At 32.9% G+C, this 27,925-nt stretch overlaps 2 protein-coding genes across 2 annotated transcripts in view; both read right to left on the reverse strand.

Annotated features, from left to right (window-relative positions):
- The window catches only part of LOC144454144 (protein piccolo-like), a 108,392-nt gene extending 94,077 nt beyond the window's left edge, over window positions 1-14,315 (reverse strand). Inside the window, exon 1 of the mRNA XM_020984463.2 lies at window positions 14,233-14,315. Coding sequence (XP_020840122.2) covers window positions 14,233-14,263 — 31 coding nt within the window. The 5' untranslated portion in view covers window positions 14,264-14,315. The remainder of the gene's footprint in view (window positions 1-14,232) is intronic.
- LOC110206947 (protein piccolo-like) overlaps window positions 13,653-27,925 on the reverse strand; it is a 127,473-nt gene continuing 113,200 nt past the window's right edge. Inside the window, exons 12-15 of the mRNA XM_020984464.2 lie at window positions 25,061-25,154; window positions 21,482-21,553; window positions 17,043-17,223; window positions 13,653-16,080 (exon numbers count right to left, since the gene is read on the reverse strand). Of these exons, the coding sequence (XP_020840123.2) occupies window positions 15,869-16,080; window positions 17,043-17,223; window positions 21,482-21,553; window positions 25,061-25,154 (559 nt within the window). The 3' untranslated portion in view covers window positions 13,653-15,868. The remainder of the gene's footprint in view (window positions 16,081-17,042; window positions 17,224-21,481; window positions 21,554-25,060; window positions 25,155-27,925) is intronic.

The following is a 27,925-nucleotide window of genomic DNA, read 5'->3' on the forward strand; positions in this document are numbered from 1 at the left end:
TATTGGTGACTCAATCCAAACAAGTCTCTGGACTGTTTTTCTAGATGTTCATAGTTTTATATATATGTATATATACTTACAAAATATGCCAAGTATTTTTTTTCCCACTTTAATGTCCTGAACTCTCCAAATAATGAATGTCTTTGTACCTCTGTAAGCATATAGGAAGAATGAATATACCTATTTTCTTCACAATTCCCAAAGCACTCTGTGCGGAGTTACTAAAACATGATGTTGCTTAATAAATTGTTGAGTGAAACAATGAAAACTCCAAATGTCAATCACTAAGATCTATCTGAATATATAAATATTAGGTATCATCTAGAAAGAGAGATCTGATTTGATGGAACTTATTTTCTTTCTTTCTGTTATGTACATGCAGTCTCAACTTGAAGCTCTCCAGATTTTGAAAATAAAATTAAAGTAAGCCCAAAAGAGTGCAAATTAGGCATTGAAGTAAATGTTATCATTGTTGCAAATCTGTTTCCTTTCCTGAGAATTCAACAACTGTAGTTCAAAATAGTTCTTGCATTACAGAAATCACTTAATGCTAATATTTGCCATAGCTACTTTTATTTCATGCTCTATTCATCTTTTTGGAGGCTTTGGCACTGTCTACAGAGTGCCAAAACATCCAGTTAATTCCATTACTTCAGTTAAAATTCAGTGATGTTTTTATTTTGTGTCAAGAAAAAAATCTGAGTGTTTCATTGATGTTTTGACTTTTTATTCACATTTTAATTGAATAGATATAATCTCAGTCTCTTATCAAAAGGGCCAATAAGCTTATAATTTTAATTCACATTTTATTGTGTTCATATGAAAAAAATTAAAATAATATTTTGGGACTAATTTTCAGAATTTAACATGATCAGATGATTCAACAAGATATTAATTTCAAACAGTCAATTTACTAAGAAATATAGTTTCTTATTTACATGAAGTAAAACAGTCCCATTTAACTGAATACGATGACATTATATAGATACAGTCTATTAGTTCCGAGATCACATGGGATAACCTAATGTATCATTTTACTTATTGTGAAATAACATTTTGTTCTTTCCAAGTGATTCAGAGTCAATCATGCTGGACTCTGCAGTTTCTTTCAGGTCTACTTTGATGATTCTATAATTTAATTGTCCTATGTATGTTATCACATTTGAAATATTTAAAAGTTTGCCTTTTTTAATGATTATACCAACCTCTTTATCATTTAAAGAAATATCTTTTAAATTCTCTGCTTTTTTTATGGCCAAAAGGGGAAGAAAAAGGTGGATACATTTTTAAAATTATATTAGCAAATGATGACCTAAAGTAAAGCATATAATGAAATTAGTTCATTAAAAATGCATTTATATCTATATATTTATCACACTAGTATAAGAAAGTGTACAAATAAGTAATCATTGTACTTCAAATCAATAGTATGCAATTTATCATAAGAACCAAATTAAAATTTACAGATTTTCTAAATCAGTTATTATATTTATTTTTTTCTTGACATGTAAGTATAACCATATTACAATTAAAATATTTAAATTTTGATTAGTAGGGGACATGGTCAGTAGTCTAAATGTTAGATTGTGAAGAGTCAAGAGGCCATCAAAATCCTTTCAACTGCAGCTTTTTTTTTTTTAAAGTATCATAACATTCCCAGGGAGCCACCAGATGGTGCTGTTACAGATAAGAGTAATAGTGCTGACTTGGCATCTTGACATCAAAAGCTTGTATTTCTGTTTCTCTGTCTCCCTTCCTCTTTCCTCCTCTCTCTCCATTTCTCTCTTCCTCTCTCTCCCCCTTTCCCTCTCTCCATTTCATAGAAAGAAATTATTCCAATGGGAAATCAATTATAATTTTCAATTCTTCTAAAGATTGTTGAGCCTTATTCTTTTAATGAGGCACAGGTCATTAATATATGGAAAATGATTTTGCTATTGAAAAACTGGATTATTTTATTCTTGGGCTCATACCTTTCATATGGATTTTATTTTGTGGCATACCTTCTTTATCAGTAAGTTCCCATTTTCCTACCAGGAATCAAATAGAAGCAGAAAATAATCAGCTTAACAATACAAACAAAGTCATGAAAGATATGGTCACTGCATCTCATAGGAAAACATGCCAGTTACAGAACCACTTCTTCACCTACTGTATTGTTAAGAGTACCCTTTGGTTAAAGTGATCTTATCTACTGTCAATTTAATTTTATTAATGGTTTTAACATCCTCTGACTTTGTCTTGATTTTCTTCAAAGTTTCAACAGTTAGTTATAATTTTGTTTATCACTTCACATTGGTTAACTTCAATTCTTTTGTATCCTTTCATTGAATATCTTTTTTTGATTTGTTAACTGTTGTGCTCTTCTCTATGTCAATGTAAAATAATACTATTACCTCACTGTTATCACGTACATGGTGACAGACATGATCTAAAGCTGTACAATTGTAATCTTTGGTCAAAATGATCAGCTGTAATTTCTATTAAGTTCAGAAAAAAATAAATGGATGAATCTCTCAGAGCTCTGCTTATGATGGATGCTGTGTGGATGGACTGTAGTCATAGATTCTGGGCTGAATGTTGTTCTCCCAATAGGCAACTAGGTGGTACAGTAGAATGTTGGACCTCAAGTCAGGAAAACCTGAGTTCAAATTCAGCCTCAGACACTTAGCTGTGTGGCTCTGGGCAAATCACTTAACTTCTGTATGCCTCAATTTCTTCAACTGCATAATGGGGATAGTAACAGTCCCTACATCACAGGGTTGTTGTGAGGATCAAATGAGAGTATTTTTAAAGTGCTTAGCACACTGTCTCATAGTAGATGCTATATAAATGCTTATTCCGTTCTACTTTCCCCCATTTTTTTTATTTTGGAATGATGATGACACTATGTTAGCACTTATAGTTTATTATTTTTAAGACATCTCTTTTGATCAACTCTTGGATATTGCTGCCATGGAAATTAAAAATAAATTTCTGTATTGGTTTTATTTCCTTGTAGTTTTGGAAGGGCAGTGACATTAATAAATTTCATTTTTTTTCAGCATGTATAGATATAACGATTATTTTTCAACACAGCATAAATTTTTTTGTGATAATTTTCATCTTTTTAAAAGTGATGATCCTTTTTACTTGGCCATTACATTATGAATTCTGAACTGATTTCACTGAAACAATCTATTCACACTTTTAATATTCATTACGAAAAATCCCTGAAAGTATCAGACTAAACCTTTAGATACAATGAAGTTAACTTTCAGCTGAATTTTCTGTTCAAAGAACTTTCTATTCTTTGATTTATCTATCACTATATATAATCTATAGTTATATTATCTATCTATCTATCTATCTATCTATCTATCTATCTATCTATCTATCTATCTATCTATCTATCTATCTATCTATCATGTATCTATCTTCCAGTATACTACATGGGCAATGCTATTTAAATGGGGTTAAACTGACTCCTTTGGAAGGCAAAACATTTTTATTTCCTTACACATACTTCAATGCATTGCTCAAGTACAAAACCAAGAAAAAATAAAATAGGAAAAGATAAAGTACAGGGCAATAATGCAATTCCAGTTGTGTTTCCAATTGGCCGAATTATAACTAGTTCTATATGTTGAAAAATTATGAAAGGTTCAGCTGGATTTAACATATTTTTAGTTTCAGTCTTTGGTGGGAATTTCATTAACATAGTTCCTTCTAGCTACAAAATATTAATGTCTTTCAGCTATATGTTAATCTCTTTAAAATATCAGAGAACCAAAAAAGTTACAAATTTTGGATTATAAAATGTCTTTCTTTTCATAATACAAAATATCCTTTGCTCTCAAAGATATTTCATCTTCATATATGGAGACACTACAAAATTGACACTTTTGTGTTTATGAAGAAGATCAATGTGGGATGCTTCAAGTACACTATGCAGGGTTAGTAGAAGGAAACAATGTAGTGTTTTCCCCTCCCCCCACCTCTTCCAAACTACATTATGCTACCATTGTGTTGCTCAAATCTTTCCTACAAATGTGAAACAATATTAATATTTTAACCTAACAGTATCATAATATTCATCTATTTCATATACTTGACAAATTTTTACTTTATAAGTAGTATTAAAAACTTGGTAATTAAAGGGACCACAAATAATTTATTGGCATAGCATATATATCATTGTAATAGAAAATAGGAATGAGATGAGAAAAGATCAAATGTAAAGCTACCTGTACCAGAAAAATAAGTAAAACTAAAATAATTTTAAAACATAGTAATATATTATTCTATCATTTATACTTTAGAGAAATTGAATTTAATTGCATTTTGCAATAACTATCCTTGGGGCCTATGTCATGGGGCTGACTTTAATGTACTTCTGTCTTGTAATAAGCAGTTTCCACAATGTCAATACTTAAATCTTCCTGAATGAGGTGTAAGACTAACCTACTTACAGCCAAAATTCTACTACAAAGGAAAAAAAAATTAGTGAAAGGGTACAATGCATATAATTATTGTTAAATGCTAATTACTATGGTCAGATATGATGCTAAATAGTCTTAGTTAATATTTAGTATTTAAGTTTATAGTTATATAGGCAAACTAAAGAGGAAAGGCAGAATAAAGGTAAAACTTTTATTAATATGGGTGGTTTTCAATTCTTCCTCTTCCTTTATTGCAAAGACAGATATTGGTAACAGCCCAGTCAAACTAAGGGGAATAATGGAATAGTGTAGGCAGAAAATAATACAGAAATGTTTGAATTTGGAATGAATTATCCTTATCTGTCGCAATAATATTACTGCTTTAGCAATGAGTGACACTTTGAAAATCTGCCTCTCTTAAATTTGAATACAGAGAGGTAAGTCTTGATGGCAAACTTACCAGTTAAAAACAGAGAGGAGGACCATAGAGGGTCTTGCACTGTAGCATCCAAATTATCATCTTATACATAATAGCTAGAAAATCCAAGTTCTAATTTACCATAAATGAAGAGTACGGGCTTGTCACCCAATGATATGTTCTTTTCTGGCTTCTAGGTCTAGTTATTTGGAATTTCCTTTTACCATCAAACCACCAAGAATGAAAAGGTTATTAGGAGTCTATTTGTATTGATGACTATTGGTTATGTTTTATTTAGCTGATGTTAAAATGTATCTACATTCTAGATACACGACCTTACTGGCATTAAGAAACAGTAACTCAGAACCTTGCAGGATGACATCATAGTCTGGGTATATAAATTTCCTGTAATAATCAAAAGAGTAGAAAAATCACCTCAGAAAACATTAGGATTTTTGTATATATCCTCATAGATAGCTAGGTAGTGCAGTGGATAGTGTTGGGCCTGGATTCAGGAAGACTTATCTTCCCAAGTTCAAATTTGGCCTCAGCCACTCCCTAGCTGGGTGATCCTGGGAAAGTCACTTCACCTATTCACATTAGTTTACTCTTCTGTAAAAATGAGCTGGAGAAGGAAATGACAAACCACTCTATCTTTACCAAGAAAACCCCTAACAGTTTCACAAAGATTTGGACACGACTGAAACGGCTGAACAGTATCTCATAGACAACATTATCTTTCTGGTGAAAACACTAAAACAAGAGTAATCAATGAAATTCACAAACTACATAAATTTAAGAGACCAAATTACATTCCTTAAAATTAAAATCATTTAAATTAGTGAGGATTGGCATATCCTGAGGATATTTCAATCATAATAGCAAGAAACTGACATCTGGGCATATAAAGAAGATCAGGACTGGAATGCCAAAGATACTGGAGTTATGGAGAATGTAAAATGAAAAGAAAACTCATGTTTACATATGTTGGAAAAATACAATTTTCTAGCATTCATTGTTATGGAGATAAAGGGTGAATGATTGTGGGTCTGGGAAATAATAAGAGAATAATGAAGCTCTTTCTATAGGCATAAAAGGCAACTGAAGCAGTCTGCATGTAGTCTAGACAGTTTAAAGAAGATGCAAAACAGAAGGCTCCTGATTGATTTTTTTTTCTCCTCTGTCTTAGTGAGCAAAATATTGGTTATTTTTTGCTACTTTGCTTACATATTCTTAAGCATTTTCACATTACTTTGTTCCTTTGGGGATCTGCTTTTCAGGAATACCATGTCTTGATACTCATTCCAGTGGTGGAAAGAATCATCTCAGTAAGTACAAAGAAACAGCATTTGAAGAATTCTTGAAGATATTTCCATGCACATATTATTGCTGTATTTGCTTCCTACATATTTTCTGAAGTACCAACTATTTCTCCTCCTGACAAAGGACATTTAGGAAGAGGTAAGTTTCAGTCTCCAATATTCCATTATAATGTAGTAATAAAGAAAATTGACCCACCTTTGAGCTACCTGTAACATTCTAAAAAAATGTGAATCTATCTTACTTTTCAAGCCTGGCACTGAAGGAGTTTTCATAGACTTTCTCAAGGTAGTTCTAAATGACACTAGAAAAAACAATTTGATTTAGTGACCCTTCAAGGAAAAAAATAATGAAATGGATAGTTGAGTGTGATTTATATATTTCAACTAGATTATTAATGGTTATAATTTATAACTAGTTGTGATGCTATGTAGCTGTATAACTTTCAGTGTTGAGACACGACCTAGATCTTCCTCTTGTTCTATCTTCAGCAGAGTTGAGAAGCTAAAGTACCATGTTCTCTGGTGTTCTTGATAACCCTGCACGTATTTCAGGACCATTGTTATATTTTCCCTCATCTTTTCTCCCCTTAAATGAATAATTCTGATTTAGTCTTACCTGCAAGGTTTTATTCTGAGTTCTTTTCGTGGTCTTATAGATCTAAATTTACCCCCTTTCTAATCTTCAGGATTTCCCCCCACCCTTTTCCACCTCCAGAATTTCCTCAACTCTAGAATATCAAACCTGAAATGGGAATTTTAACTTGGAATAAAATTGTGCATTTAATTAAAAAAAACTTCTATTCAAATGCAATTTGGGCTTAATGTTAGTACTTCTAGTGGCTAAATGGTATATTTTAGTCTATGATGTTATTAAATGTTTTTGTAATTATATGATGTAGATGATCATATTTGTTGTCATGCAGTTAATCCTTGAAAATCAAACATATTTTCCCCCAAATGATTAAGAAGTTGGGAAGGGACCTGTGATTTCACTGGTGTAAGGATCTCTTGGATAAGGAAACTCCATTTACCAATGCAATTCAGCACTTTATCTCTAACTTGTAGTCTTGGAGAGTTGCCTAGATCCTTGAAAAGTTCAGCCTACGGGCACTGTCAGTATATGTCAGAGGCTGGAGTTAAACCCAGGTTTCTCTGGCTCAGAAGTGAACTATATACTTGCTATTGATTCTTACAAATGAAACACGCAGGAGTGTTTTGGTTTTTCATATATTTGTACTGACCCTGGAATATTTTGAAGGATTTTCCTTCCCAGTTAATCCTGCCTTTGCCTACCAATTTACATACCATTATTTGTACGGGTGAATTTTACCCAGGACATAAGATTTTAATTGACTTTAATTTTTACAACAATTTTAACACCACTATCAAGGGAGGGATGATGCCTGAATCCATGGTTATATGACAATATGTATGAACCATGATGAATCTCACTGAATTTTTATTGCAATCCAGTCAGGTGTGGTTTTACAGATCTACTTTCAAAGTTCCCTAATAGACCCATAAGAGATACAATGGAAAGGAATGGCAGAGTATATTATATTCCTTTAAACTTATTATCCTCTCCACCTCTTATTTATTTTCCTCTCTGAACAAAGTGAGCTGGGATTAATTTCATTAAGTTTACATTTATCACTTCTTTCATTACTCACCTCAGGCAGCTTAATAAACTTAAAAATGAAAAAAAAGCAAAATGAACATGGAAAATGCTTGAAGGAGAAAGACTGAATGCTTTACTAAAGAATGAAAGCTAGAAATCTGGAATTAGACATTTCCAACTAATAATGAATTTTTACCTAACCAACAAAGAAAAGCAACACACAGTTTTCCTCCAAAGGTTCTATATTCAATGACACAATTTAATACATTTCCCAATTATATAAAAAATCTAACAAACCCCTCACCCAAATTAATTTAGATAGAATTTAGATAAATGGAAACAATACAAATATTAATGAACAACTAAAGTATGTTGATAAAAGCATGAAGTCGTTATATGAAAAGAGGGAATATTTTACAAATAAAACAAATCATGAAACATTTTTGCTTTTTTTTCATTAAATTCAATTACTTTCCAGATAAATGATTGGTTCTTATCAGCAAAGTTAGGAAAGCAAAGCAATAATGCAGAATGAATTATTTATATTTTGGAGACATATCATCAACCTTTGAAGTCAACAAAAACTTTGCACATGCCATTTAAAGTATGTAATTTTTAAAAAAAAAATATGAACTTGAATTAAATAGTTTATATATTTCTAGGCCATCACATTCTTTTTGCATAAGGCACCCAAATGAAATTACTAAATATTCTCTAAAAGCTAAAATAACATGCCTTTGAATTTATATAGTATTTTTTGAGTACCTCAGCCAAAAAGCAGAGGTTGAAAATAATATAAATGAAAGGGCAGTAAAAGAAAGTTAAGCTCTGAATAATTTCAATAGCTGATTTTGGTCATGAAGAAGAGATAATGAAACATACTTTCCTCATTTTGCTAGAGAGGCAGAAAAACAACTATGGGAGTGAAATGTTGCATACCTTATGTTGCTACATCAGTTATTTTTGTTTAACTGTTTTTCTTTGTTACAACGGAGGGTCAAATTTCAAGAAGATATTCGTAAATGACAGTCATGTAGAAACAAAAGACATCAATAATATTTATGTTTTTAAAGAAGCAAATACATAGCAGAATGAAAAGAAAAAAAATTCATAGTTCAGTGTTCATCTTATGTGATTTAAAAAAGAAAAAAAAAACAGTACCCATATCTGGAGTCCATGATCCAATGCTTATTTTAACTCTTGTTCCCAAGAAAATGTATGTGTTCTGTTGGTTTTGTTATGTTGATAACAAGATTTGCAGTATTCTATATGGCCCTACCAATTAAATTCATTTCATAATTATAACTTTCATTAGCATAAAGATCTTTGAATATTATAGTGTTTATGGACATAAAGATGAATTAAATCCAAATAAATTCCACATACTCATTTACGCAAGCTTTAAAGTTTCCTTGTTCAAGTTTAGTGTATCTTAAGGGATCTCTTATTTTAAAATCTGTAAGGATTTTGAACTCTTTAAATAATTGAATGTATTCTTGTTTTAAAAATTATCATTACAAAAAATTGCCAAAATCAAATGTCACCTCATAAGCCATTTGGCTTTATAACCTACTCATAATGTACCTCCCATTACTATTTAAATCTGTTATCTTCTTATCAAACTGTATATCTCAATAGACAATGCATAATGTATTTATGCAAAGTTAAACGTCTGGTTGAAAACTGTAACTCCTAAATAATTCAGGTGCTTTGAAATAAGAAAATCATTATTTGCTATAGTCAAAACTTAGTATACATTTATGCACTTCCATATGCAGGGCTAGCACATCTTCCTCTCTCTCTCCCTGTTCTCATTTCTGTAAATGAGTCATTCCACCCATCCTACTCATGAACTAGACTTTCTGCAATTCCCTTCTCTTATCAATGCAAATCTGTATTGCCTATAATGATCCAACTGTATTAGTTATTCTGAAGGTGAATCCATATCACATTTCTGATGGTATTTAATGGCTATTAACATCAGTTACTTTCCACTAAGTAAACTATTCCCAAAATTAAATATTTTTATTTTTGCTGGGGGGATCCTACACAATGTCTTAAATTAAAGGAATTACTATAAATATAGAAATTGCAATGACATTGGCAGGCCACTAGGGAAGATAGTTTGGTTGGATGGGGCTATCTGGGTTCCTCCTATAATACAGTAGAGGTAGCCTCTCTCTTCAATTACCCGCACTTATGGATTGCCCCTTCAATATACTCTTAGCCTAATATTTGTTAGCTCAGTTGGTTAAAGTGTAGTGTTAGTGAAGCCAAGGTCACGGGTTTGACCTCCATATGAATTAGATGGTCCTGATCTCCATCACTTTGTAATGTACCACTAAGTCCCATTTTACCTTTTTATCTTTAGTTACAAAAGTGCCCAAGAGAGTATTGATTGATCATTGAAGATCTATTGTGATTAATGGCAAATATTTCACTTGCACCATTGATGTTCTTTCAGTAATGACATTCATAGGTGAAGTACAGAGCACAATCTATTGGTAGTATTCATACATATACATACACCCCCCTGCCCCCAGTGTTAAACTGTAATGTTATTATACACACATACATACCTAGGAGAGTTTTGACTGTAGATGATGAATAATACAGAAATTAAAAATGAGCAAATGATTTTTCAACTACTTGGAGAAAAAAGAGAACAATAACTTGTCAGTTTGTTGTTTGGTCATCTTTTTTTTTCCTTCCAAAGCATTGCTAAGACTTCAAATTTATTTTAATTAGTATGTCAAATATTCAGAAATTTGTGAATAATACAAAAAGTAGAAGCATTTCTAGTGAGCTAAGGTCTGACTCAACAAAATGGAGAGCTAAAAACTGTAGAGATTTATTAAATGAAAAGAGAAAGAAATAATGAATATTTAGAAAAGCATTTTGATTTTCACAGTAAGTACAGAAAAGCCCATGCCAAGAAAGATAGGCAGAAAAACTTTTGAGTACTGAAATTAACTAGTTTGGTTCATGTATATTTTTTTCTGAAGGTTTGTCCTCCCTCCATTTTTGCTTTTAACATTTTTCTCACCCATTTGAAAACTTCCCTCCTCTTCCCTGCCTGCTTCTTTTCAATTTTGTCAGAAACATTCGTTATACTATGACAGAGCAAATTTTACATTGATTAACTCACTCTGAGATTTCTAAAGTACACTTCCCCCTCAAATAATTTGCCCTGGAATCACTTCTTGTGCTCTATGTAGCTATTGTCATCACTCCTTCATTGCTCAGGAGGACATGGGGCTCTGGGTTTTTTCAATGGTGCCACCACTTTCTCCTCTACCGACATAGACAGTTCTTGAAAAGCTGAAGACCCAGGAGTAGTTTGGGAAAGCAACTGCAAATTCCTAAGCTTTCTTTTATGAGATGGCAATAAATGGAAGAACTTGCAAAAGGATACTATTTCTTATTCTCTTAACCAACTCTGGGCCCCCAAATCTGTTCTCAGTGCTATTTTTAGTTTCTTAGGGAAGTTGGGTAGGTATGAATGACTGCCCACTGTCTGCTACATTATTGCATAATTTTGTCTCTGTTTCTAAACTTGTAGCTTTAGAAGGAGAACACACAATTCTTTCAGAATTAAGCAGGCTTGCTTAATTTGGTATAATCCATATTTCTCTTAGATATAGGCTGTTTTCAGGTTTTCACCATTTCAAACTCTGCTCATGTGCAAGCAGAGACCTTCTACACCCTAAAGGCTTGACATAGCTTTTAAGATTGTCTAATATTCTAGCAGAAAATAGTTTAGGTAATAGAATGGTATGGCTTAATGTGCCCATGCAGTGCAAGCACTGTGCTTCTGGCAAACACGAGAAAATGGCTGCCTGTCTCCTTAGTGAGCATTATCCTACTCCTGGTACTTGTGCACCACAGCGGCACAGCCCCTTGTTTATTATATGAATTGTGGAAATGGGTTTGGCAAGAGAGATTGGGCTATGCTACTTCCTCCACTGATTTCTGACCAAGCAATTACTACTAAAATCCAAGGACTAGAATCGGGTGATTAGATCAGATTTTTACAGCTGCATCCCTCTATTAGTTCTACTTACATAGCTTATTTTCAGAATTTTGGTTTGCAGTAACTAATAGGAATAGCTTAATTTTAGAACTTTGGGTTGTAGGAACTAAATGCTGAGAATTTTGTTTGCATTCTTTGATTTGAGAAGCAATCAAAGAATTGAATTCAAGCCCTCTAAAAATGATAAATAATATCCTGCCTCTGCTATTCATTAACCACAAGCAGCTTATCCTTCTTGTACTTAAATTCTTACCAGTTATCTTATCTCTATGCAAACAAATGCTATGTTTTAATACAGAAATCCAGAAGTGTGTGTTATCTATGTGTGGTTTTTTTTTTAATTTTTTTGGGTGGAAATGATTTAAGTATTTTCTTGGTTCCTTCTTAATAGCAGGAAATCCACAGATGACAGTTTATATATGTGTCTCTGCCTCTCTTTTGCAAAAAGATATTTCTCTTTGTTGTTATTGCATCTTAGAAGAACATTCCTCCACTAAATTCTGATTCCAATGCTCTGTTATATCCTGAAGATGATCATGGGTTCTTGAAGATGATGATAATAAAGAGATGATAATAAAGATCCTCAAATATCCAGCTGAATGGAGATTTAACTTTTTGTGGGCTTGTTGGAACATTATTCAAAGGAAGACAACTCAAGGAACATTGCTCATGGTCTCTATCACCACTTTAGGAAAACTTCTATCAGACACCATATACTACATTCAAAAACAAATTGCAACAATCTGAAATGGAGGGTAAATTTAGGGAGCAATACATAAACTATTCTTTGGAATTGTGTGTCTTGACTCAGAGAAGTCAATGAATTTATCATGAGCACTGCTAAATCCTTTGGAGGGGAAGGGTAACCCTGTGATGGTAACAATGGAAAATGAAAAGTGAGGTGAGGTGACAGTCTCTTATGATGTGTACCATAAGTATACCACCTGAAAAATTCCAGGCCTCTTGTTTGTTTCTCTCTTAACCATCTGGTAAAAACAGGAAAATCTCCCCTCTTGCCTATCCTGAATTATTTAATATTGTTATTATTTTTATTATTTATTATGGCTGTGTAGTAGAACTGGTTGTTGTGTACTTAAAATTTCAGGGGCTTAGGGGTGCGGAGAGGTAGAACTAGGGAATGTGAGGCTTAGATATGTTGGGATACATATTTCTTGAATCTGATTATAAAGGTCAGTACTGGAACACTCTCAAAGTAATATAGTTTTTCCCACATTTAACTTTGAATGAACTTAGAAAATAATTTGCAAAGAGAAATCCTGTTATCTACCCACAAAACTCTGTCCTAAGAATAGTAGTCTGCTGAGATAAGAGAGGATAAGGAGTCCTCCCAATTTTCCTACTAAGCCCAGGATATCTAAGAACAGTTGTAGCTCATTTTCCAAAGCAAGTTGCTTGTGACAAGTATTTACCATCCACTAAAGAAACAGTCTGAAGGGCATATGAAGCACACTAGATGTGCAAGAAAGGGAAAAAAATAATGGAATTTCTTGAAGGAGTTCAAACCATATTATTGATATGCATTCTTTTTACCAGATCTACTTGGGTTATTTTGTATTCACTTTCCTTCTGGGTTGAAGAGCTTTCCAAGCAGGAATTTTGCCCAGTTCCCTATAACTAATTTCTGTATTGTTCTACTTTTACTATTCTAAATTAGCAATGGACTAGCCTCATTAAGTATTCTATTGTAACAAACCAAGACAATCCCACCCCCTTCCAATAGTGACACATTCATACCATGCTACATACAGTATGTATAACAATGGCTCAGAATCCAGTAGTTTAGGAATGAAATAAAGATACTTTATTTATTACACAGGCACTTAGATATTGACATGCCCAACACATCTGATAGTACACTTAACAACTACCAAAACAAGAGTGGAAAATGTCTGCTTGTAGTATCAAGAGAGAACTTTCACCATGTAAATGTGAGTGAGTGCATTAACATTTTTTTTCCTCTAGGAGGCTTGAAAATCCACTGAACCAAAAGCAAAACACTTGAGATAGTATGCAAGAATAACCGAGTTATGTTCCAATGGGGAGGCTAGTAGTAGTGAGCAATTCAAGCTTTGTCACAATGCAACAAATCATGCTTGAACAGATTAGGTTAGTTGCATGCATTTCATTCTGCAATAAGAACACAAGTTGACCTATTTTTTTTTCCAACAAAAGTCAAAGAGACCTAATGTGTGGAAAAGTACAAATGACTGTTGTCAACATATCAGCACAGTGGTCTTGGGACTTATATAATGGTGATGTGATCCTGCTACGCTAGGCCTACAATACCTCACTAGGAAGAGGGCAAAGATGTTTAAAACCAAATCTCTACACAACAAAGGTGGGGCGCTTTAAAGTGGGGGAGAGTGGGTTCTTGTTGTGTGCAGCGTCTTTCTGCTCACCTCCTTCTGGCTTGACTGGTCCATCGGACATCACCTTCCTGAGAGCCAGCTGGCTTGGGTCTTTGTTGTCATTGGCTGGTGGAGGCAGATTGTCAGACTGAGTTCTTTGAATTGGGAGGACTCCTGCTATGCTGTGTCTGTGCTGCTTCCTGGTATGATTAGACTGACCGCTTTTATGTGCTGCTGTGGCAGTGTGAGTGAAATGGAAACCCACAGTATGTATCCTCAGATGGAACCAGCTTAAATGTTAGTCATGCAAACACAAGTGGGGTGTTTTTTTTCTTCTTTTAAATAAGTTGTGTGCTCGAACGCCAAAAAAGACACCACATGCACAGCACTAAAAGGGATTAAAACTGGCTGTTTCTTTAATTATGATGGAAAGGCAAAATAACCACCTTTTCCCACTTTCTGCGGAATGCCTCTGGGAGCTAACAGTACACCAACAAACATGATGATGCCACATTTAGTTGGTTGTTACATTAATATTTTTGATGCCTTAAACTAGACAATTTTGCTTAGATTCAAGTTATATTATAGAGTGCAGTGGTTGGGAATAAGTGGCTATTAGTCCTTAATCTATTTATCGTGCTAAACAAATGGTACTTTGAATTTCAAGGAAAGAACAAAGCTAACAAAAATCACCCTATACTATCATTTTATGTTACAGAAAATGAAATCCAACAAGGTAGATTATTTGTGCTCCATAATGAAAAGACTATGTTGCCTTACCATTTTTCATTATAAGAATGATTGATATCATTATTAGGCCAAAATAAAGGTTTGTCGTTCCTAAACTTTTTGAAAGACTGGACAGTTTAGCACACAGACAGCTATCATATCTTACATTTATACAATTGAGATTGACTCACTAGTGTAATTCAGTATTGATTGGAAGCTTCTTTATTCCTTTGTGTTTAAGTTTGAAGTCCTTCTAAGTCTATTAATTGCATTGGTCTCCTGAATATCCTTTTTGCATGTTCTCAGATTTGCAGATCAAAGGCTTTGGAGCTGGAAGGGACTTCTGAGTTCACTTAACCCAATACCCTCATTTTACAGTTGAGAAAACTGAGGCTACTGTAGAAGCCAAGTGACCTGCCCAAGGTCACATAGCCATCATTAAAGGTGGGCTTTGTATGTACCCAGACCTTTGACTTCAAATCCAGCATTTTTTCCCCCACTGCACCATACTCTTTCATTATATCAGAAGTAACTCATTGATAATATGCTCTACTTGGCTTGTGTGGATGCCCAGAGTAATACCCAGAACACTAGCCACCATCTGCAGTTTCATGAACGTGTTCTGATATATGAGATATTTAAGAACATGAAAATGACACACATTTTCCCCCCTGAAAATGCCACATTAACAAATGTCAAACACCATTAACCATGTTGGATGGATGATGGAAAGGATGGAGAAACAGCCAGTTTTACTGCCATCTATTAAAAATAAAAATAAAAAACTAAATAGAAAGGAGTAGAATTAGGTACTTATATTGTTTTTAAACATACATGAAGGAACAGAAAACAATGATCAGGGACAAGGGGGTTGGAGGAGCAAGATGACAAAGCAAATGGAAGAGACAGCAGGAAAAGAAAGGCAACAGATAAACATTAAGCTGCCATGCTGAGGAATTTATTTGCGTCTTTTACTTGGTTGAAGGCGAAGCTGCTGCACAGCTGCTTCTGCGGCTGCAATGGCGGCCCCTGCATCTTCAAGGTGGGTCTGAGTGACGCTGGTCTTGCTTTGGCTGCGTGATGGACCATGAGAGCGAAGATGGCCTTCAGAGGATGATTTTGAGCTTCCGGGACTACTATGGGATTTCTCAATTGTAGGTACCTGCATATCTGGGAACAAAAGGATTAAACATCAACTCTATATTTGCTTTAAGAATCCTTTCTTCTTGTCGGGCTTTATTTCCAGTCAGTTTGAGTGTTTAAACTTTAGACAACACACTTCAAAACAGTGTGCAAGTGGATAAAAGTCAACATGCCAGTAAGCAACTATTCTCTCTCTATTTCTAGTAAGGCTATAGGAGGCAACAGGATTACAATGTTGAAGGAAGGTTTTAAGTTGGACATTATGAATAAAGTCCTTGATCTAGAGTGGTGAAAGACTATGACACATCAACACAGAATGTTATGTCATCAAAGGAGATTGTAGAGATTTCTATTACTCAGCGAACAATTTTAGGGAGTAGATTGATAGCTAATTTTATCTATGACCTGATCGCCCTTCTACGAAAAAGCAGAGGTAAAATAGATCATTTTTCAAGGTAAATTCCTCTTTTATATAACTCTGACGGAGGCTAGGTAATGTACTGAATGTTAATAGGGGCGAGGGTAGAATGATAATTTGGAATCTACAAATAATCTCATTCTAGGCAATAATTTACCACCAAAACTTTTATGGGTAGGAATAATTAATTTCCCTAGTTCCTAAAACCTCATTTTTTATTTCTTCTGTGAGCAAAGAGGATGAAAAAAAACTACAGTGGAGTATCAAGAACATTATTTTAATTAATTAGCCAACTGTCATAAACATGGGTTTAGTTCTAATAAATGTGTTAACTATTTCAGGAACACTTTTATGTGACAATGAACCTCAAAAATGGAGTAGGTTAGTCAACTAGAAAGACTTGGCTCTTAAACTAAATTCATTATAATATATGTATACTCAGAAATTATTCTATTAAAATATGATAGCCTCACTGGAGTATGTTGTATAATTAGAAATGCATATTTTAGAGAACAACAAATGGACATGCATAAATATATGCAAAATGTATTCTACTTGAAAGGTTTCCTACCCTTGGATGGATCAGGGAAGATTCCATGACTTCTGCTTTTGATGACAGATGGTTTTGGAGACTGTTGGCTGCTCTGACTAGAATGGGACTTCCCATGGTCAATACTTTCTGTTTGTTCTTTGAGAAGATACCAATGAGGGGTGTTGTCAAGGTGAGAAGTACTAGATAATTCAATCAATACCTACAAGATAGAATAGAAAGTCAATGATAAAGCTATGAATCGTTTACTGTCTTTAAGCTAACATTTTTTGAAAAGTATAAGCCAAAACATATTTGACTATGCCTACATTATATATGTACGTGCATATACATATACACATGTGTGTACATATATATGTATATATACATACATATATATGTATATATATACATACATACATATATATATATATATAGAGAGAGAGTGAGTTCCTTTCAAATTGGAAATTTCTAATAGAAATATGGGTTTTATTGGTATATTGCATAGATTTTTAAAGTTAATTTAAAATAATTATTTGACATTGTGTTCTACATATAAACTATGCAGAAAATCTCATAATGATCTAATTTATATGCATGAAAATGTATGATTTTTAGAATAGGTTTATTTCTTATTTCCTTATATTTTGTAATTTATATAAAATAAGTTTCATGTTAACACATTATATCCTTTAATGTCAAATGCATTGGATAGACTTTATTCCCCTCTGTTGTGTAATAAAAGGATATTACCATTCCCAGATATATTTATTATTTTCAAATATTTTCTCATGTTTTCTGCCCAAAGCCTTGTGAACCAAAACAAATGTATACTGTAGTTACTGTGGAAATAGATGATAATTTGTATAGAACACACACATACATGTGCACATATATGTAGATCTGTCTTCTATACATGCATATTTATAAAAACATGTGCATCCATACATTACTATGTATATGACTGTCAATCTGTCATTGTAATGTAATAGATAAAGAACTGGCCAAAAAGTCCAGAGGACCTAGGTTCATTCAAATTTGGCCTTTGAAATATATTGGGCCTCTGGCTATGTGTAGGTCACTTAATCCCTGTTGCTTAATACCTCTAGGTACTTCCCTAAAAGTGTAAATTGTCAAGAAGGTTTGGAAATGTAACTTCTTCAATCAGAACTCCCCAAATTGGTGAAATGGGTCTACTGCATTTCAGATTTCCTTAGGGAATAACTTTTTTTTAAAAAAAGAAAATAACATTAATTTATTCTGTTCCTTCTAGTTTCTCCTAATAATGCAGTGGATCCATAATTTCATTAATGTGGATGTTCATATATCATTGATGCAGATGCCAACTGATCCATGTCTACCCATCCTATGCACCTCTTGTCCACATTCTCCCATAAGGCCTCATAAGCATTTTATAAAATACCTTAGGGATTTTACTCTAGTACTTTCGACAATGCTGGGATACCAACTGGACCTGGAGGGTATCCATCAGTGGTCCTGTTTTCTTAATATATGTTCAGCCATTCTTTTTTTGTCATACATTTCTTGGTGACATTCTTTAAACCAGTGGTGTCAAACTCAGAAATGCTTACCACTAAATGATAAATAAAGATTCCTGTGCACTTTGACACACTGTCATAGACTATTACCAGATGAACATCAGTGTTAAATAGAGAAGCCTTTGTTTCAAAAAGTTTGACATTTTTAAGCAATCTGTGTTTTTTTGCATTTTTATTTATCTTGTTAAGTATTTCCCAATCACATTTTAATCTGATTCAGGCCTAAGTGGAGAATGCTGTGGCATGCAGCCAATGTGTTTGACACCTCTCCTTTATACTTCTTCCATACAATTCCACATTTGGAACATTCTGTAGCTTGTTCATATCCATCATTTCTCTCTCTCTCTGTCCTTCTCTTTCACCATTTATGTTATTTGTTGTTCACTTGGTTTGATCACGTCCAACTCTTTGTGACCTCATTTGGTGTTTTCTTGGCAAAGATACTGGAGTGGTTTGCCATTTCCTTCTCCAGTTAATTTTACAGGTGAGGAAACTGAAGAAAACAGGGTTAAGTGACTTATCCAGGATCTCACAGCTAGTTAAGTGTCTGAGGCAGATTTGAACTCAGGAAGATTAGTCTTGTTGACTCCAAGCCTGGCACTCTATCCATTATGTCACCTAGCTGCCCTCTTTATGTTATACTCAACTATAATTCTTCAAAGAAGGACAGTGAAATGACACACTGTCATAGACCATTACCAGATGAACATCAGTGTTAAATAAAGAAGTCTTTGTTTCAAAAAGCTTGACATTTTTAAGCAATAACTGCAATTTTTCCTCCTCTTGTTCAATTTTTGGCCTAGCTAATTGTCTCATTAAAGTGCCTGTCTAAGATGATGGATGAGCTCCATGAGTTTCCATGAGGACATTCCTTGTCCCTCTTGCTACTAATGCCTTTTCTCTGACATTACCTTCTATTTACACTGAATATATCTTGTATCCATAGTTACATGAATGTCATCTTCCCTATTAAAATGTGAGCTCTTTGAGGTCAGCAACTGATTTTGCTACCCTCCCCCCACCCCAGAATCTCCAGTGCTTAGCACATATTAAGTGCTTAATAATGCCTATTGATTGACTGTGTTGTTCAAACTGTGATATGCAATGAATGAACACATATTTTTCATCCACTCAGATTTTCCTGATTTTTTCCATTAAGGTGGTGATTTTTTTTGAGTGACTATAGATCTCATTTAGGAATATTTGTAATATTTTGGGACTTGATGCAATCCATACAATATCAGCATATAGGAGCGTCTGAAGGACCTCACCACATGTAAGATATCTCTTTTGGCCTTTTGTTTCTAAGAATTCCCTTGTTTTCTTCAAGACTCAGCTCACATACCACTTTCTACATGAAACCTCCTTCCTATTAGCAATAATACTAATTATTATCTTTTCTGGTTGGGTTTATTAATCATCCACTCTACCTATTTGACTTAGCTTGACTAGCAGTTATGGCACTTTTGATACCTCCAGATGTTAAGTTCTTCCCTAACCCTTAGATCAAATTGTTATCTGCTTTGCACATGTATTGTATATATGTACATGTGTGCATGTTATCAATCCAATTAGAATCTAGGCACCTTGAGAGAAGGCAGTTTCACTTTAGGCTTTGGATCTCTGATGCCTAGTATACAGTAGGGATTTAATAGTTTATTCATTTGTGTGCTGATTGATTCATTTTCTCTGTGCCTTTGATATCATCCCTCTTCTAAATATCTCGATAACCCAGCCCTCCATCACCCACCAATCATGTCACCTCCAGTTGGGATATCCTTTGAATATAAAAATATCTAGGACATATTTTTTGGGAGTAACTTTCTTATTGTTTTTGTCAGTGTTATTTCCACTTTGTGCTCAGTCTACCTTCTTAAAACTATTCTGATTCATTGCTTTTGTGTGTGCTCATTCAAGAATAAGTTTTTCAATTTTCAAGTCAAACTATGTCAGATGAACAGAGTAGATTATCATTTAACCTAACAAAAAGAATAACAAGAGTATTTATTCAAAAGTCCAGTAAATTTTCAGTGCACTGTAAGTGAAATGTTATTTCAATAATTAAATTGACAACAACAGTAATTAACACTAAGTGCTAGGCATTGTCCTAAGCACTTTACCACTATTGACTCATTTGATCTTCACAACAACGCAGTGAGGTGGTTGCTATTAACCCCATTTTACAGATAAAGAAATTGAGGCATAAAGAGATTAAGTTGATTTCTTTTAGGATTACAGTGAGGCCATATCTGAACTTAGGTCTTCTTAATTCCAGGCCCAGTGCTCTATCCTTGGCCCTACTTAGAAGAGCTGTGATTTTATTAGTGCATTTATTCCTTTTATTGCTCCTTATCACTTTTTGATTCATGAGACAGATTCCTGAAATAGCCTAGGCTTAAAAAACATCACCTTGTGTCCAACCTTTTGGTTATGGTCTTTCCCTAACATAACCATTTGGTCCTTGCACAAAAGTCATTGGCAAGAAGTTGTCATAACTAGTCACCTCAGAACTCGGGGTAACTTTTTCACCTTGACAAGATTCAGAGTGACAGCAGTAAATTTTTACTACATTAATTATAGGTAATCATTAAATGTAAATGGAATTTCCATCATTAGAGTATACAGTCCTTTCTATATTAATATTTTATTTTGGGAAATTTCTTCACAAAACAAGATGCCATGTATCAAAGTAAACAGCCATTTCTACAGCTGCTGTGAAAGTAGCATGTGAACCCATAAGTTTAACATAAAATAGAAAAAATCATGATCATCTAAGGGATTAAACCATAAAAAACAGTTTGCTTAAAAGATGTTAAAAAAAATAGAACAAGGACAACACATTTACCATCACACTTACATCAGAAAACTGATCCTAAAGTCTGAATTAATCTTTTGTTTACAGGGGCACAGAGTGAAACTTACCTCACCAAGAAAGTCATTGGAAGAGAATCTATCATAATCCCAGACTGTCACTTCCAGTGTTTTCTTCTTGAGCTATGGTTTAAATCAAAATGTAATTAACCCCAATTTTCCATCATGCACTTCTTATTTCACCCACACAACAGACTCTATTTATTACCACTTGCTTGCACGCCTTTGCAATATGACAGGAAGGCAATTTTCATTTCTCTGTAATAACCTTGATCTTGGAAAAATTACATCTCAAGCCAGATGGGTTTATATTGGACAATACATTAAAGTTCAATGTCTTTTGTAAGGGAGTCTAGAGTTTGAGTAGGAAGGTCAAATTGTTGAGCATGCAAAACATTTGTATTACTGCCACTGACATTTAAAAAAAGTTTTTCTAAAGAAATATCTGTAATTCAATTCAACTTTCACTGAATTTTCAAACTAAAATATATGTATGTATGTATACATATGTCTTACTGTCCTACTTCAGAGAGTACTTGCAGTGCTTATTTTTTGGATCTCACTTGAATTTCTAAAACCTAAAAATATTCCTGAGTAATCAGGAGTCTATTAAATGGAATACTAGCTTTACTTCAAAGACAAACTTTCAGTTTTTGACAATAGGATAATAGGATCCTGAGATAATAAATCCTGAGCTTGAAGGGACCACAGGGGCCATTTAGTTAAAACACTTCCTTTTGCAAAGGAGAAAACTTGAGGCCAGACACTAAATATCAGAGATGGATTTTGAACATAAGTTCTATTTATTGAAATATGCTGATATTTCCTGGACCTGCATATATGAACTATAGTTACCATATACAGAGATAACATCATTACTAGAAACTGTTTAGGACAGGTAATGACCTGAATTTAGCACCCAGCTCAACCACAAGAAACATTTGCTTATTTTCCTACTTTTGTTGGAAACTATCTGAATTTCCATCATATTTCATAAAGCTAACCCTTGCAATTCTTAAAAAAAAAGCTTTATTATTTCTTGTTTTTTTTTCTTTCTGAAGAATAATATTTTGATGTTATCAATAGCTTTAGGTTTCTCAGATGTGTGCATAAATATGCATATAATCATTCATTTGGACAAGCATAAACAAGTTTAGATACAGAAAAAAGAATTCATGAAAAGGGGAAATTTATAGCAATATCAGCCTGTTTACATTATCAGTCCTACTTTAGGAAGAACATTTTATTCAACAAAGTAGTGGATTTTTTTTTTCCTGTAGACCTCTGAGTAACATGAAGAATCAAAACAGTTAACATGAAGAATCAAAGATGGGAGTTAAATTTTTATCAGGACATCAAAGTTGAATTGTACTTCATTTTAAAAAATCAATAACTTAAATCTTACAAAAAAGGTTATTTTTTCAAGATAGATATAACTTGTGTATCACAATTTTGGTGGAAGGAATCTGTATAGAACAAGTGTTTTTTTCTTTTTTCTTTTAAACCCTTTTTGTGTCGTGGACTCTTGTGAGTTTGGAAAAACCTATAGACACTTTCTCAAATATTTTTAATGAATAAAATAAGTTATTTAGGATTTCAAAAAAATTGATCATATGGAAAAATTTTTATCAGAATATTTTTAAAAGTTTGCAAAATCCAAGTTAAGAGCTCCTGATGCAACTGATTTCTACATAGTGATGTTAAATTATATGAAAATTCAGTATTTATTATTATTGTCATAAATGAGCAAGCTTAGGAACCCACAACTACCACTTTGAAAGTATAACAATTAATAAGTTTGGGGAGGAGACCGATACTAGAGCAGAACTAATTACATGGGATGCATTGCTTTCAGTTTCTCCCTGTAAAATGCAGCAAATGTCTACTGCTTGGAACATCTGTTCTTTATATATCACAATGATCCTCTTACTGTTCTATTAATAGGGATTTTTTTCTGCCTATATTTAAAGTTGTATACTGTCAATTATTGTCTCGTATTCATGCAAATTTTATGAAATGCAGATTTTTCTAAACTGACAAACAGGAAATCCAGGCTAGAGACAGCCTGCTCTAACTTTTCAGACAGTCACTAGCCTGGGCTGATAACTAGGCTGGTTCTCTAGTGCACACTGTTTATCTTAATCATTTTACTTTCTGTGTACAGGCAGGGCTAAACCCTATTGAAGAAAGACATGTTTCTGAAAAATGTCTAAAGGGTATATTTCTATATCGAATCCCATTTTTTTCCCTTGGGAGTACATCATAAAAATCAAAATATGTCACTTTACAAAACATTTTGGCCTCAAGATAGAATAAAAGCGGACCAAGCTATTGAGGTCACAGAATTTTTATTCTCTTCACTGAGGCGAATGGAAATCCCTGGCTGTCTCCAGAGAGATTGCCTAGGGCCTTTCTTGTGATGCTGCTTGACAATTTCCCCTCTTTATTTTTTTGGTACAGCATTCTCTCTACAATCAATCCCTTGGGCAACTTTCACCCATTGGCTTCCTCTTTATGGTTCTTTCATTTTATTCCATAGCTATTTGTTTGCCATCTCAGAAATGATATTTTTGCCAACTGGAGCAAAATAACAACAAAGAAAACATAACAAGGGGTAATTTTGAATGCTAGTGATGATACAAATATAGTTCATTTATCCTACGTGGTTAGAATAGAAAGTATTTAACATAATATCATTTTTCAGATAAGTGAATTTTATTTTTTTAAGTTAAGCATTCTTAACTGGGGTTCATGAACTTAATTTTTTTGAGTAATTCTATTTCAATTTCCTTTGTAATGTATATATTCTATTTTATTCATTTTTAAACAATATTCTGAAGAGAGATACACCAGACTGCTAAATGTGTCTAGGAAACAGAAAAATTGATAAGCTTTGTTTTAATTGCTAATAAAATATATATCCTATCATTCTTTGCCTTCTGAAGTTGAAGGTACTGAATATAAGTTGTTTTTTTGACTAATAATCTTCAATATGAATACCAATTATTCTTTTGTTGAATTTCTTTCAAGTCTGAGATTCAATTTGGGTTCCAATACAGCTCATCAACTAACCTGCAAATTATAGTTCTAGTTGCTTTGGGCACTGAGATTTTAAGTTATTTGTCCCAGGGTTATATAACCAGTATGTGTCAGAAGCAAGACTTGAACTCAAGTCTTTGTCATTCTGAGGTCTTCCCTCTATTCACTACTCTTTGCTTCTGCTTATATCAATTATTGTAATACAGTGTATTGTAGGGATAAGGGTTTATTGATGTGTATGTATTAGGGCTCTTTGGTCAATACATGAAATATAAATTCACATTTTATAGATCTTTTCTTTAAGTCTTACAATATATTTTATTTGCAAAAGCCCTGTTAGGTAATAGTAGAGGTATTATTATCAGCTTTTGGAGACAAGAAAGCAGAGGCTCAGAGAGGTTTGCCCATTGTCACAAGAAGAGTAAACAAAAGAGCCATGACCTTTAACCAGGAAGAATTAAGACATCAAACATTCTCAATATATAAAATTTGTATTATTTTGATTACTTGGATATCAAGTACTTGGCCATATAGCAATGAAAAGCACTGTACTTTATGGAATATGAATCATAAAATGTAATTATTACATACCTGTTCCATGGAGATATTTTTATAAATTACTGTCTGATTCCATTCTGGATTAAGACTTTTCTGAACATATTTAGTTCTCCTCTTATATTCAGCACTGAATTGGAAGGAAAGAAGATGTTGAATGATGCATCCTAAATGATTGCATCAGAGTTAACTGTGGGAACATGCAGGTTGCTGAAGATGATGACAATTAAACTTTTTTGAACTATATGTACAGAGGATAGAAAAATTCAATCATGCTCATGTAATAATTTTTCTGAAAACTCACCTCCAATCTTCAATTAAAAAAAACTATGCTATTGATGAAAAATCATTATTTAATTCAATTTTTCCTTTCAATACATTTTGGAGAAATTATTTCAGCCCCCCTCCACTTTTTTTGTTTATCAAATAGTAGTTTTTATGGCTAATTTTACAATAATTTTGTATTCTTGATCACCCCAGAATATGTAGAAGGCTATTAAATAAAATTTATAATGATATCATTATTCTCTTGCCACTTGAAACACAAATTTCATGATGTAGTCAGAGACAAAATTAAAATTTTTTGAGGGGCGCTAAAAAAGAAAGATGTGCATAACTATAACCAATGATTCTTGGAAACCATTCACCTTAAATCTTATGTGCCTTGACAAGCAATGTGTGTAGACGTTATAACTTTATATACTTGTATCACGCACAAAATTTTTACTAATGCTAGTTAATATCAAAAATAGATTTGTTAGGAACAATGCCTTAAATCTTACTCTCCTGTAAGATCTAATTCTTTTTGCATTTTATTCCTTTTTGTTTTTATTTTCAGCACCTCCCACAGTGTTTTGTACATAATAGGCACTTAATGAATATTTGTTGGATTGGAGTGGAATAAATTGAAACTTGAATGCATAGCATTATTTTGTTTCCTAAACAATCTATATGAAAGAATACTATTTGGTAAGAATAGCAATTGACAACCATTTCATTAGATTGTAAGCACTTTGATGGTGAGGACTGTCTTTCCCCACTATTTTTCCTACCCAGTGCTTAGCACAGTTACTGGTACATAGCAGGTACTTAATATGTTGATTGATTTTTATCAATTTCAAATAATTATAACATAAAATTACCAGCAATTACTAATTGTAACCTTTACATTTGATTTTTAAAGAACAATCCTGCTATAGCAGAAAATGCTCATTATTTCAACATGAATTGAAAAAAATTGTTAATTGATGTTTTCATCAATGAATGTTCTTTCAGTTGTTTAGAAGTGAAAGCTATGCTATTAGTTATAAAATTTATATTTATTTTTACTTAGTTATCAAAGCACAGATATAAAATGATGATGTGGAAAGGCACATTTTGGATATATCTTATTATAGGTAATTTTTTTCATCAATGACACTAAAAATGGTCATTTGAAACAAAAATCTAGTAGATTGAGTACTCACAAGCATTTTTTTATTTGTGAAAAAAGGGACAAAATTCCGCATATGTACTTCAACTTATACTCAATTCAGGCAATGTGAATCTCCATTTAAAGAAATGCATTGTTGGATTGCAAAGCTGATTAATAGTGTTTTTCTAAGGATCCATTTAGACTAAAATTATCATATAACTATTACATCAATATCCCCATTGCCCAGATAAATCTATATTATCAGTGTTCATTAAACCTGTGAAAATTAATTTTAGTATATTATCTAATGCCACTTATGAATAATTCATATTATATAATTATTATACAAGAATATAATAAATATTATATACTTATATAAAAATATATTATGAATATGTAATACAACTATATTAATATGTTGATGTTGAATACAATTATATTAATATTAATGTTATATTATAATAATAATGTTCATAATTATTTTGCATTAACATTTAACCACGCAAACTCAAAAATATCATTCTAATGGGTAATATTGGTTCCCTTGCACCCTGGACCTTTGTCTATGCTACTCTCACAAAAAGGCTGAAGTCTGTCCGTAGCTACCTAGATTATTACAGGAAAGTGATTCTCTCTGAGATTGAACATAAATTTAACCTTAGGAAAGATTTTTAGGAAAAGGACTATAAATCTTTCTCTTTTTTACATATTTGTAAAATATTTCCTTTCAGGAGATACAATAGAGAAGAAATCCACCTCATATTCCCCCTATGATTCTTGAACTGTATCTACTTAACAACCAAACTCCTGGTTATAAAATGAAAAAATAATCTAGTCAATTGATGGGTTTTTTTTCAAAGTGAATCCCCTCTTTCTCAAGAATCCTCAAAAATGTTTTCTTATTCTTTAAGAATAGATTGAATTATTGTATCCTTGTCCTCACAAATGTCTTTTGATTGATTTGTTCTTCCATTCAGCTATAGTTATCGATATGACAATATATATTTTTCTTCATTCAGCATTTTCTATAATATAACATATTGAGAAATTTTTCTTTTATTTTGGAAGACACCATTATGTGGGGCTTGTTTTTTTTTCTTTTGCTTGAGAGCTAATTGAAATCTGTTCTCTTTTAGTTTCAGTACTTTAAAAAATGCATTAAAAAAACCTACATAGGCCCAGAAGTACTATGTCAAGAAGCAGTAACCAGCTAGAGAAAATCCAGTGGGGAACTGAGCAAGAAGCATATCATAATTGTTCAACAAGATTCTAGTCAGCAAGATAGAGGTAATAAAACCTTCCACCCAGGGCATACAATTTGGACAATGTAAAGAAAACAGTATGATTTCATTCATCTGTTCAATGACAACATATCACTCATCTTTAGTAAAATCATGTTTTAATTATCTAGACCTCAGTTATAAATCTCTGTATCATTTAAGCACTTTGCTTCCATTTCTCTCTCTCTTGTTTGACTTTTGAATAGT

Source organism: Phascolarctos cinereus, unplaced genomic scaffold (genome assembly GCF_003287225.1).
Source record: "Phascolarctos cinereus isolate Bilbo 61053 unplaced genomic scaffold, phaCin_HiC Scaffold_1;HRSCAF=81, whole genome shotgun sequence".
In the NCBI taxonomy this organism is placed as follows: Eukaryota; Metazoa; Chordata; class Mammalia; order Diprotodontia; family Phascolarctidae; genus Phascolarctos; species Phascolarctos cinereus.